Source organism: Solanum lycopersicum, chromosome 5, assembly GCF_036512215.1.
Source record: "Solanum lycopersicum chromosome 5, SLM_r2.1".
NCBI classification, from domain to species: Eukaryota; Viridiplantae; Streptophyta; class Magnoliopsida; order Solanales; family Solanaceae; genus Solanum; species Solanum lycopersicum.
In genome coordinates, this window is record NC_090804.1 from 2,391,590 (window position 1) to 2,404,174 (window position 12,585).

General features: G+C 30.9%; 2 protein-coding genes across 2 annotated transcripts; both read right to left on the reverse strand.

The window, feature by feature from the left end:
• Positions 1-283: 283 nt before the first annotated feature.
• LOC101267309 (zinc-finger homeodomain protein 10) lies at positions 284-1,453 on the reverse strand. The gene has a single exon (XM_004238753.5). The coding sequence runs from the start codon at positions 1,242-1,244 to the stop codon at positions 351-353; it is 894 nt and encodes a 297-aa protein (XP_004238801.1). The 5' UTR covers positions 1,245-1,453; the 3' UTR covers positions 284-350.
• A 7,956-nt stretch (positions 1,454-9,409) lies between these two features.
• Positions 9,410-11,386, reverse strand: LOC101267603 (probable L-cysteine desulfhydrase, chloroplastic). The gene has a single exon (XM_004238754.5). It carries the CDS (start codon positions 10,843-10,845, stop codon positions 9,529-9,531), a length of 1,317 nt encoding a protein of 438 aa, XP_004238802.1. The 5' UTR covers positions 10,846-11,386; the 3' UTR covers positions 9,410-9,528.
• Between the last annotated feature and the right edge of the window lie 1,199 nt (positions 11,387-12,585).

Sequence of the window (12,585 nt, forward strand, 5' to 3'; positions counted from 1 at the left end):
ATCCCAAGTACTATTATTCCTAAAATTCAAAAAAGAATCCAAAGTACTATTATTCCAAAAAATAAAAACACAAGAATTCTCAATGTAACACTCAAAGCTAATAATAGCAGTAAAATTTATATATTTATTTGAAAAAACTAGAAATTAAAAATCGAACCCTCGTCAACAACACATAATAAAATTTTAAAAAGAGATATTACATAAAAAAAAAAACATAAAAATGGAATAATTACCTATAATAACATATCTAGTAGTGTAATAAAATTTAGAAAAGAGAGTTACATTTAGCTTCTAATATATCGTTATTATTTCATTGTTGTAGTGATAATTGAATTACAAAATGACTAAAATTAGGATGAAGAAGAAGACGCATTAGTGGAAATATGAAGATGAAGCTCACAATTACTAGTAGTGCTATTATCATTGTTGTTATTTCTGTGTTGATCTTCTTCTTCGTTGCTGCTTGCGGTGCCATTGATGTTGAAACCATTTTTGTTCTCGAAACTATGATCTCTACTACTGTTATTCGAAATTTGGTAATCTTTTTTTCCAAAAGTGTTTTTGTTATTGTGCATCCAAACTCGAAGAACACCTTTTCCAACTCCAATTTCATTGCAAAATTCATCAACAGCAGCTTCATCGCATTTCTGCAATTTCCAACCCAATTTCTCCGAAAACGAATGCATTTTCTCTTTCTGTTCAGCTGTAAATTTGGTCCTAAATCGTTTTCTACCATTTGGGTTTTCTGATTTTAAACCTGTAGGTGTAACGGGTTGGGGTTGGAACAGAGAGGGCAGCGGTGGTGGAGATAGGGACGGAGACAGAGACGGAGACGGAGTTGGAGATGGAGAGAATCGCTTAATTGGGGGAAAAATATGGCGGCGGAAATCGATGAAATGAGCCGGCGGTGATGAATCGTCCGACGGTTCACGGCGGTGGAAGTTGCGGTGGCAACCACAAGCGGCGCATTTTAGTGAAATGGGATCTGACGGGGTGGATTCCGGCGAAGGCATAAACTCACCGCAACCGTCTACCGCGTGTCCGCCTATACTCGCTGCATGATTCTTCAAACACTCCTTATAAATCACCGCCGTGCACGGCGGCGATTGGTTGTGATGACTGTGGTGATTATTGCCGTTGGTGAAAGACAAAGGCTTAATTAAAGGTGGGGTATCGACTTCTGAATCTGGGGTTTTGGTGGAGGAAGGGGTGGGGGTGGGGTTAATACTATAAGTTAACTCCATTTTTGTTTGTTAAAAATATTTTGAATTTTGAAGGTTTATATGTAAATGGGGTTTTGGTATTTTGTTATGGTTGGTTGAGTTTTTCTCTTCTATGTATTGATGATGGCGATTGAGGAAATATATAGAAACATTACATAAAGACAAAAACTTTTTATGGCAAAATGAATTAAGTACCATAAGGTAGATGAAATGAAAGGTGGGTTATTATAAATATTGAAAGGAGGAGGTTGAAAAAATTAATGAAAAACTTAAAAAGGTGGGAAGATAAGAATGTGATAATTACATGCAAGACACCATGAGGGCTAGTTGTGAGGAAATTTTTTACTAATTCCAAAAATAAAAATATTCTTAAATTTAATATAAATTATTAATTATTGTATTAGAGATAGAATTAAAATTTTAATAAGTGAATTTAAAATCTATAAAAAATAAATATATAAAATAATCGAATAAAATTTAACATCTAATATATATATAATTAAAAATTATTTTAATTATATAAAAATAATATAATTTTTCGTCGTTGGCGATTCGGAATCCCTAAACTCTGCCCCTAATAAGTGGGGGGTGGGGGAGGGTCCTGGTGACAATAGTTTTATTTTTGAGAAGTGGCTAATTAAACCAAAGATTAGACATGGTCAAAATTAGAGCTTTGATGAACATCATGTGAATCTCTGTCATGGTTTTTACACGTGTCTCATCCTTAACGAACATAAATTAGTTGACCACCACTAATGGTTGAGGTATGTTATTGAGTTTTATTATTATTTTGGTTTTTTTAGAATTTATTTATATACATATATCGATTTTATTTCTTTGTATTAAGATTAAAAATTTAACACAAAAACAAATAATTAATATCCTATTTTATTTGATTTTTTCGAATTTAATTATGAGAACTTATAGTCTCTCAAGTGTAAGACACCATTAAAATATATAATCTAGCAGCATTTTATAAGTTTTTTTTTTTTTTAAAAAAAAAATAGCATCTCTATGAGCTAATCAAAGATTCTCTATTAAAGATATAATTTATATTTGACTGATTAATTTGGAAAATACTTTTAGTAGGAATAGTTGATGGTTCATTAATTTTTGAGAAGATATTTTTAAGTGTAATTTTTAGAAAAAGTAATTTTAGAAAAAAAATATACATTTTCAGCTTTAAAAAACAACCCTAACTAATCTTTAAAAGCATTTTTTTTAATCCTCTTGACTAAACACCTCACTTTTTAATAGTAAATATTTTTAACATTCCAAAAATTTGGTCAAATAGATTATAGTTTTCGTCAAAGGGTTGAAAAGTCGAATTAATTTGTTCTTTAAGAAGGGCTTAATTAAGACTCTAATATGAGCTGCAAGTAGGTGGCTTCTTTTATTGCATGTACAATTGATAATTATGTTTATGGTTTAGGATTAATTTTTTTTATCAACACGAGTTACAGTGGAGTAGTAAGTATTTTTATATTCTTAATTAAAAGTTTTGAGTTTGAGTCCATCGGGTATAGAGTAACCTTTGTATTAAACAGTTACTTTAGGACTTTTCGATACAAATTTAAATTCAGTTGAATTCTAATACGAATATCAATTTTATTTTATTTTGAATTGTCCATCTTTTGACAATTTCCTCAAATTTTGGAGGTAAGGGGCCATGCAAATTAATCAATATAGCTAGATGACTAATTAATTAGATCATTTTCTTGACCAGCATTAATTAGTCCAAGGAAAAATTTATCATTATGGTGGTCTTAATATCTATTAATTGATGCCAAAGATAATTAGTTGGATATTAAATTGACAACTCAAGATATGGTAGATATTATCAAATGGAATCCAAATTTGTCAACTACTAGTATTAAAAAGTTGTAGACTTATAAATCAAAGATCAAAGACATTTTCACAAATTGTGTGCCACAACTTGTAGTGTTCTCTTGTTTTCCAAAATTGATATCTTTTGTTTAGTTCGAGTTTTTGAAGTTCTTTGCTAGATAAAACGTGATATCAGTTAACCTAAAAAAAATATTGTTATAAGTATCTTATTTTAATAAATGCACAGGTCTATCTTTGTGTGAAATGAATCAGCGTGCGAAAAGAACACAAAGAAAAATTCATAATCCTATTAATTAAACGATGAGAGTATGTTCTACGAAGATTAATAGGCGCAAATATATAGACACAATTAACGTTAAATCTTTTATTAATTAATATGTTGTCATTGAATTGGAGAAGAAAGAACTCTAAATCCTTAAATCATCGGCAAGAAAAATTCTTACTTATAATTATATAAATATCTATTATTTATTTTAGGAAAAAATTCAATTCCTTTCTTAAAATTTATATTTGATCAAATAAAATATGTACAACTTACCATTTTTCAAAGCATTTTTAAACAAAAAATGGATAATTTTTAAAGATTCATTGAAAAATTACAAAATTTTATGCAAAAACATACCATAACAATGTCATAAATTTCAATTTTTTTAAGCAAGTGAAAAATTCCACAAATTTAATTAAGTATTCTCAATGACTTTCAAATTATGCCTTTTTAAATAGAATACAAATCCAAAAAATAACTATTTTAGATAATTTTCCATTAAATAATATTATAAAATGAAACGAAGAATATTGTCCAAAAAGGGTCAATTTGTAATGTTAATTAACGTATAATTTAGAGAATAAAAAGTAATTTGTTGGTATCAATCTTTTTCTTAAGGGCCCCTTTTTTTGTGATAAAATAATCTTTAATATAAAGCTCAATATTGCGGCGAAACGGTCGTTATAATTAATTACTTTTCTTACTTTTAATTATCTTTAATCATATGCTCCTTTGACTGCCACGTAGTGCATTTCCTAGCCATATAACACTAAGTTCATGCATTACATAATTTATTTTTGTGAGTAATGCTTTTGATATTTTTTTTTATTTTATCAAATTTAAATTTGAATCGTTAATTAAGAATAAATTATTTCACCATAACACATATCGGTAATCCTAATAGTAGTGGTTTCTTTTATAAACCTAATCCAAAGTTATATTTTATATGGTACTATTTTATGTACTTTGTTTAGGATTTGAGTTTAAGTCACAACTACAAAAAGTACAAAAGCATAATAAAATATTAATATGGTTAATAATATTAATTAATACTATTCAATAACACCTTAGGCTTAACTAGGATTTGCTAATTTCAACATATATAGTTTTAAATTAATCCAAAATGGTTGTTGCCATAGTTATATATATTTTCAGTTAACATTAGTAAGATTGTTTAACAAAGTAAGGCCAATATATCTTTGAATTTTCTATAAATGTCAATTAATGTTGGTGGTGCTTAATTAATAATAATAATAATAATAATAATAATAATAATAATAATACGCGCAGAACCTTCTTAAAGATGTCGAGTAAAATTAACTTACAATGTACGTTATTCTATATGTTTTTTTTTTAATATTCTAATTTATGGTTGTTAAATTAGTTTTAATTAATTAACAAGACGTAAAGTAAAAGAATTTTAGCCTAACTACTCTAATATTGCAAAAATCGTGTCTAATTAGCTTAGTTTGTCTCTTTGCCAACACCAATATATATATAAATATATTGTGAAATTTTTTGTTGCGAATTCAAATTTATCTGCATCTCAATACAAATATTAAACACTAATAAATAGATAGTCATAAAATATAATTAGGTCAATTAGTAGCAAATAAAAATATTTATTTAGTTTAAATCTATTTCTTTTTTACCAAATATAAAATCGACCAAAAATGTTTTGATACTTTACTGATATTTTTCAAAAACAAGTTCAGTTTACGTACATTTTGTTTCTTTCTAATCAATTGAGTCCGAAACCAAACAACTACACAGAAAAATTAATATCATATCTTAAAAAATCTAAAAAATATAAGCCATTTAAAAGTGAGAAAAATAACCATCAAATTAGAAAAAATAAGTTTCAGAAGTAGCGCACGCAGATTGATTATATATCTTATATTCACCCGTCCCTGTAGCCCCTCAAAAACACCTACCACCATACGTATTTGAATAGTATTAAATTATAGTATCATTACAACAAAAAAGATCATTAGCGACATTAATTTTTAATTGGCGTTAATATGTATTTTTAGTGGTAATTGTCACTCTTTGTATATGTCCCTAAAGTTTTTAGCGACATTAGTTCTAATGACACAACACTAATGTCGGTAAAGACTTTAGCACTCTTTATTAGTGTCAATATTTAATGATGCTAAAAGTTATTTTTATTGTAGTATAAATAAATACTTTTATAATAATATCTTTTACTTACCTATCAACACAAAAGAATAAATTAGAAATTTCCTTTTATTTTCTCAAAATATACTTTCTAAAATAATATTTTTCATAAAATACATTTTCCACTCTAATGAACAGAGTACGAAGCTAAAAAGGCAAAATAATTGAGCAAAATTCTCAAAAGGACAATGTAAATTGATGAGCAAAATTCTCAAAAGGACAACATTTGGATGGAAGAATGAATATCGTTAAATTATTTGAAAGGAGCAAGCTGACATGATCCTTACAAGACGTATGTCAGTGTGCGTCTTACCATTAACAAGGAGTTCGGAGTCTTAAGGACAAAAAAATCTGAACCAATGTGCGTGCAGTAGACCTACTACTTGTGGATCTATATCTGCTTGCGCCTTGTAAGGCGCATAGGGACTCGCGACTTGGGAGTCTGTCTACTTACGCCTTGTAAGGCGCATAGGGACCTGTGCCTTGCTACCCAAATTTAGACGCTGTCTATCCTACTATTTAAATATTATTCGTTTAGTATCAAATTTATTTTTATTGTCCTTTTGAATTATTTTTGATTTTTTTTTTTTTGCTCTTTAAGCTTCAAACTCCTATTAATTGCAAGATGCACGCTGACATTTATCTTGTAAGCGCATGTTGTCGTGTGCCTTACAAGACACATTTTGTTGTGTGTCTTCCAAAAAACGATTTATTAACAACATTCATCCTTCCATTCAAATATTGATTCTCGTGAATTTTCGTAGCTCTTTAAAAAAATTACTCAATTATTTTTTTATTCTTTCGACTCCGAATTCGTAACAAACACTCCTTTAGCCTTCTGTACAAGTCGATCGATCAGATCTATGATATTTAGGTCTATAGCATATCCATGAAATGACCAAAATAAAGACGAGTTGACTAGCAATAATAAAAAAGCCATGAAATGTGCTGCAAGAGGGAAAGCTTACTATTCACACACGTAATTTACGTTATTTCGAAAATAATTATTTTAACTCCACGAGATAGATGTCAATCATACACACGCTATATTCTTTTAAAACTAAACTTGTGATCATTTCACTAGGTATGTTATCGCTATAGCTATAAATTAAAGCAATAATAGTATATAATTTGACAACTTTTTAGTTTCCAAATCTCACATGTCATGACATATATATGACGATAAAACTATGTACATACAAATTTTTATTCAACGATCATAACGTTTAAAAATCTTTTACTTTCTTAAATTCTACGTTAAGTTAAAACTAAATAAACATATTGAAACGGAGGAAATACCGAATAGTATTATGTAAAAAGTTTAGGCAAGTTGGAATGAAAAAAAATGAAACAAAATCACGCTATACCTATGATATGAAATGATCCTATACTACTATAGAGTATATAATTGATTAGCAAATTTTCTGACAATTTAATTTCTTGTCACTATCAAAGAAGCACGCGCATATGTTAAAAGAGAGCAAGAGTAACACAAGATAATGAAAGTTTTTGGATTTGGCCAAACTTTAAATTGAATTAACACCATAGATTTAAAATGTCACATTTCATAATAGTAATTATGATAATAATTATAAGTACACTATGCATTACTTCATCTTTATTAGTCTTCCATATAATTGAGTTTATGAAAAAGTAATTGACAATAATTTGAGTATGTTTGTTATGACTAATTTTTTATACATATACGTATATAATTTTGTGACAGATATACAAATGCAGTTGCTTCTCTTTACTCTATGCATTCGCCTCTCTCCTTCCTCTTCCAATATTGCCTACCAGATATACAAATACATATGTTGTATCATTTATATATACAATTCTGTGACATATATATATACATACAATTGGACAACTATACATATACAACTCGCCTCTCACCACTCTTTTTCCTTTCTCATTCGCCTCTTTCATCACTTATACATATACAAATACAAATACATATATAATTAGATGTCAGATATACAAATGCAATTGCCTTTGATCTCCACTCTCTCACCCGTCTCTCTCCTCCCTCTCTCAATCTCGCTTGCCATATATATAAACACATATCTATATCTATATATATATCAGTTAAATATATATAATTATCTGACATATATAGATACAAAATTCGACAAATATACATATACAATGACCTGTCTCTCTCCACTCTCTTCCCTCTCTCGCTCGCCTCTCTCCTCTTGCTAACACATAGCTATAAATAATAACCACTACACTATAACTATATAACATAATTAAGATTATTTTAGTGGCTATTTGTAAAAGTTTCCTTTCCATTATTGGTATCAGTCCACTATTCCCCTTCCCTTAATTCGTATGGCCCATTTGTTACATCTTATTAACGTGTTATATAGGTTGATAACTATAGAAAAATAGTTACTTTTCTTATTGAATGATTTTTATTACGCTAAATATTTTAAATTTCGATCTCGTTAAAAAAAAATATAGATAGATTTTCGTCAAAATTTTTGTTGTTTCTGTTAAAGAATGACGAAAGTTCTACATTGGTGATTAATAAGACGGGTGGACTCCTTATAGGATTGAACAATCCTCTCTTTGAGTTAGCTTTTAATATGTAAGTTAGACCTATGACCTAATTTAACATCTTCCTTCTGCATGTGTCAGAGATAGATGTAGTTAAAAAATAATCAAGATTTCGATAATATTTTGTTTTGATGACTATTGAGTAAAGTAGATAAGATAAGGGAGTGAAGACAAAAAAAATCTAAGTGTAATGGATAAGAATGGTTTATGAATAGATATTTATAGGTTTGATGTCTAAAACATGATTAATTTCTTTTAATCATGTCTGAAATAGTGTGACATTTGAATAATTATTGGGACACAAACATATTTTCAATGAGTTACTACATGATAATTTTGTCCATGACCACTATCAACAATTAAGAATATAATTTCGGTTTCGTCGTGTTTATCTAGTTGTTAATTATAATTATCGAAATGATTTGGTATAGTAATAACTCACAAAAATAAAAAAGGAATACATATATAATTTTACCTATTATAAATCAAAGTATTTATCTTATGATCATGTTGAATTATTTTCACGCCCATAAAAAGTATTTATCCTTCGTATTGATTAGCTAGTTTGATCCTTATATTTCGAATCAAGCCATATAAATTGTAGAAAGTAGTGGCTGCTTAAGTAAATTGAATCACCTATATAAAATCAATCAGTGGGAAGCCAATTTTATAGGGGAAAAGAACAAATATATTTATTTGTTTTTGTAATTTCCAAGTATATAAATTTTATTTTAAAAGAATAGAAGATTTCGTATCCGAATTTACACTACTTTAGTTTAATTCTCGTATTCTGAATCAAGCCACATAATTGAAACATTGAGAGTACTTACTACTTACATATAACTTGTAAGCATACCATAAATATACAAGAAGGATCAAGATATACTGTAGCTACGATGCTCGAACTCATCAAAAATATCATCAAATGTATGTTAGATACTTTGAAAATAATGCCTTTTTTGAAGAATTTGAGCAACATATAGCGGGTATAGGCAGAATTCGAGCAACATATAGCCGGTATAGGTTCTGAATTATGTCAAAAATATTGTTACTGAATAAGCTGTTTCAAGGTTTTAGTTAATGAATTGTTGCAACAACTACTTCTTTCTTGCAAAATTCTCAGCAGCCCTGCTGCAATATTCATGTAACTCAATCGATTTCAAAGTACAAATTTCGCCAAAATATATTGTAATTTCTCGTAGCCCCTTGCATTTCTTCAGAACAAGGCGTATATTTCGAGTATAATTGTTAAAATACAGAGCAGAAAGTTGGACAACAATTTCATGAGAGAGTTTTAATCATACAACAACAATTTCCATTCATCAAGGAATTTGAAAAAAAGACTTTATTCCATTGAAATGAAGAATCAACTTCACAAGAAAGGGTTAAGCCTGAGTACAGGCGACTCTTTCTAAACCCCACTTGTGGAATTACGTAGGGTGTACCTAGTCAATTCGAGAGAATTGCACAAGTGAAACCATCGCTCACAAGTTTGATAATGGCATCTCGAAACCTATAATAATCCTCGATGGTATTGTAAACTTGATGGGAGATCCTAGCATAACCTGTTACCGGATTTACCTCTCCTTCCAATGGTGCCCTGAAATATATCGGAACCTCAACCTTGAACGAAACTCTCAAATGAGTCCTCAACTTCAAAGCATCTGAACTACCCGATATCCCTAAACACGCAGGCATTCCCACCATTGCCATGCTCGAACACATTTCTGGTGGTGTCCCTAACTCCGTCCCCCACGTCTTCACCAACATCTCCGCCATTTCAACCACCATATCATGATTCCTTCTCCTTATCCCCTCAATCCCTCCTTCAAATCTGTTCACAAACAACTCAACTACATCCGGGATCACCAATTGTGCACTATAATCCCTCGTCCCAATCCAAGCACTCTCGATTGCCAATCCATTTCCATACTCAACCGATACAACTGGATGATGCAAATCTACCACCTTCTCCGATCTCTTACAGTACAAAAACGCGGCTGAAGGTGGAGTAAAAAACCATTTATGCAAATTACTGGTATAGAAATCAGCTCCAATGTCTACCACATTTATATCCACATTGCCAATAGCATGAGCACCATCGACGAAAATGAAATCTACGCCTTCATCTCTACACATCTGAACAAGCTCTTTTACAGGTATAACAACACTAGGCATTGAAGTAATATGATCAATCACAGCTAATCTAATTTTTCCCCCATTCATTTTCCCCATTTTAAGAGCTTTATCAAATTCAGTAACAATTTCTTCATTCGAATTCAACGGAAAAGGTAAATGTACCTCAATTACCTTTCCTCCAGCTCGTGCAACGTACGCCTGAACTGAACTTTTAACGGAGCCATAAGCGTAGTGGAGCATAACGGCGGCGTCGCCGGGACGGAAATCGGAGGTGAAGAAAGACCAGGTTATGTATTGGAGAACGATTGCGGCGGCGGTTGTGGCGTTATCGACGATGGAGATTTCCTCGACGTCGGCGGCGTTGACTAAGGATTTTACTAAGGCACGGGATTTAAGCATCGAGGGTTTCAAGGTGTTGAAGTAGAAGTAATCGGGTTGTTGAAGGAATTGAAGCTGCCATTGTTGTTGAGCGGAGATTATGGATTTCGGGCATGACCCGAAACTGCCGTTGTTGATTCGGGCTATGGTGAGGTCGTGGTGTGAGAACTCCGCCGCGATTTCGGTTTCGGTGATGGCTTTTGCGGTGGTTGATGGACCATTTTCACGGCGGAAGTCACCGGAAGACATGGTGAGAATTTTGTTGGAGTTCAATTAATTTTGGTGGCATAGGTAATTAAAAAACTCTTTTTCGAGTAGATCAAGATCTCGAATATATCACAAACTATTACGTAATATAAAAGAATTAATTAATCAAAATCAAAGTGATCAATTGGGAGTACAATAATATTATCAGATATAATTGATGATCAAATATAATAATAAATTTATTTCATTTAGAAATGCTTGTATAACAGGAAACAGACAATCATTAATGGAAGAAGCCAATATAATTGAAATTAAAATAAAAATTTCATATAGAGTATAGTTGAAATAAACCTGGAAACCACCAAATACCAGTAAACTTGATAATTGATGTAGAAATATATCAAATTCTTATAATTAATGCTTAACTTCCTAGTGTCCTGAGGATGAATGAAGAAATAGTGGGCTTTGAAGTCGTGACGGAATTATCTTGATTAAGAAAACGCAATAGTTTCAACTTCTTGTGCTAATGATAGATTAGCTTTCTCCGGGCTACCATCCTTGCGGCTAAAGAGATCATATCATCATGTCTAAAGGGATCGATCGGAGAAGTTTAAATGTAATATATATATGTATTGAATGACATCGAGTAGAGATAAATGTTTTACACCGACGGATAATAACATATTCTCTAAACTATTGAATGTACTTATATTCTTAGTTCTGGTATAACTATTATGATATGTATATATTAATTATATTTTTGATATGTGAGATTCTAAGATGGGTCAATATGTCCGATAGATTGAATGATAATAATATATATTGATGAAATAATAACTTAGTTGATGGAATCCATGTCTCGTTAATTATATAGATTGATTAATAAATCTTTTTGAGAAACTTGCAAGTGGATTTATGAGTCCGACAAATGAGATAAGTTAAGTAGTGTTTTAAAGGAAATGAATCATTGAATTAAGTTCGTCAGTAATTTAACTTGTTGATTAGTATATGTAATCTTAACATCGGAAATTACACAATTGTTTAATGAGGAATTTCGAAATATAAAATGAGGAGTGCAATTACGAATTTCTAGTGGAATGATTTGTAATTTCTCATGGTAACAATAATTCAAAATAATTATTTTCACAGTAGAAACCTCAGTAATTTATTGTGTTGGTGTGATTCAATTTCTATTATTAATAACTAGAATTCAGAATTCAATTTCTAAAAAACGGGAAGAGTGACATGTGAATGTTGGTTTTTCTTGGTTTCCAAAAAAAAAAAGGGTTTTCTTCCTCGGTCTCACATTAAACAAAGCGTTCGAACTCATGTGCCTTCCAGAACCAGGGTATTCGAGCCTGTTGCGTACGATTAGCCAGCCTTATGGCGGCAAAAGGATTAGACGTCCCCCATGCTACGGTTCTTGCAGTCCAAACCCAGTGCCGCTTTAGGTTAGGGAGCTGGATGATAATAGCCCCTCCGCATTCCAAAACGCGCTGCCTTCCTAGACGCGTAACACTAAGTAGTCCAAGTAAACCCACATTACTGACTGACGGTGGATAATCATATTTCTTAGAGGTACTAAATACAACTCCATGAATGAACAAAATGAAGATTGCATTAATGATAAAGATCTCAGGGAAACCATTTAAAAAAAATTGAACACGTGGTAGAATCCGAACGAATTCTGCTTTCATATCCCCTTATGGAGCATTGAGTTACTTCTGTTACGGTCTTCAGCAGGCAGACTGCACTCTACGAGGCTAGAGAGACTCCTTTTTT

Coding starts and splice junctions, on each gene's coding strand:
- LOC101267309 (XM_004238753.5), bottom strand. CDS start 1,244: ATGGAGTTAACTTATAGTATTAACCCCACCCCCACCCCTTCCTCCACC.
- LOC101267603 (XM_004238754.5), bottom strand. CDS start 10,845: ATGTCTTCCGGTGACTTCCGCCGTGAAAATGGTCCATCAACCACCGCA.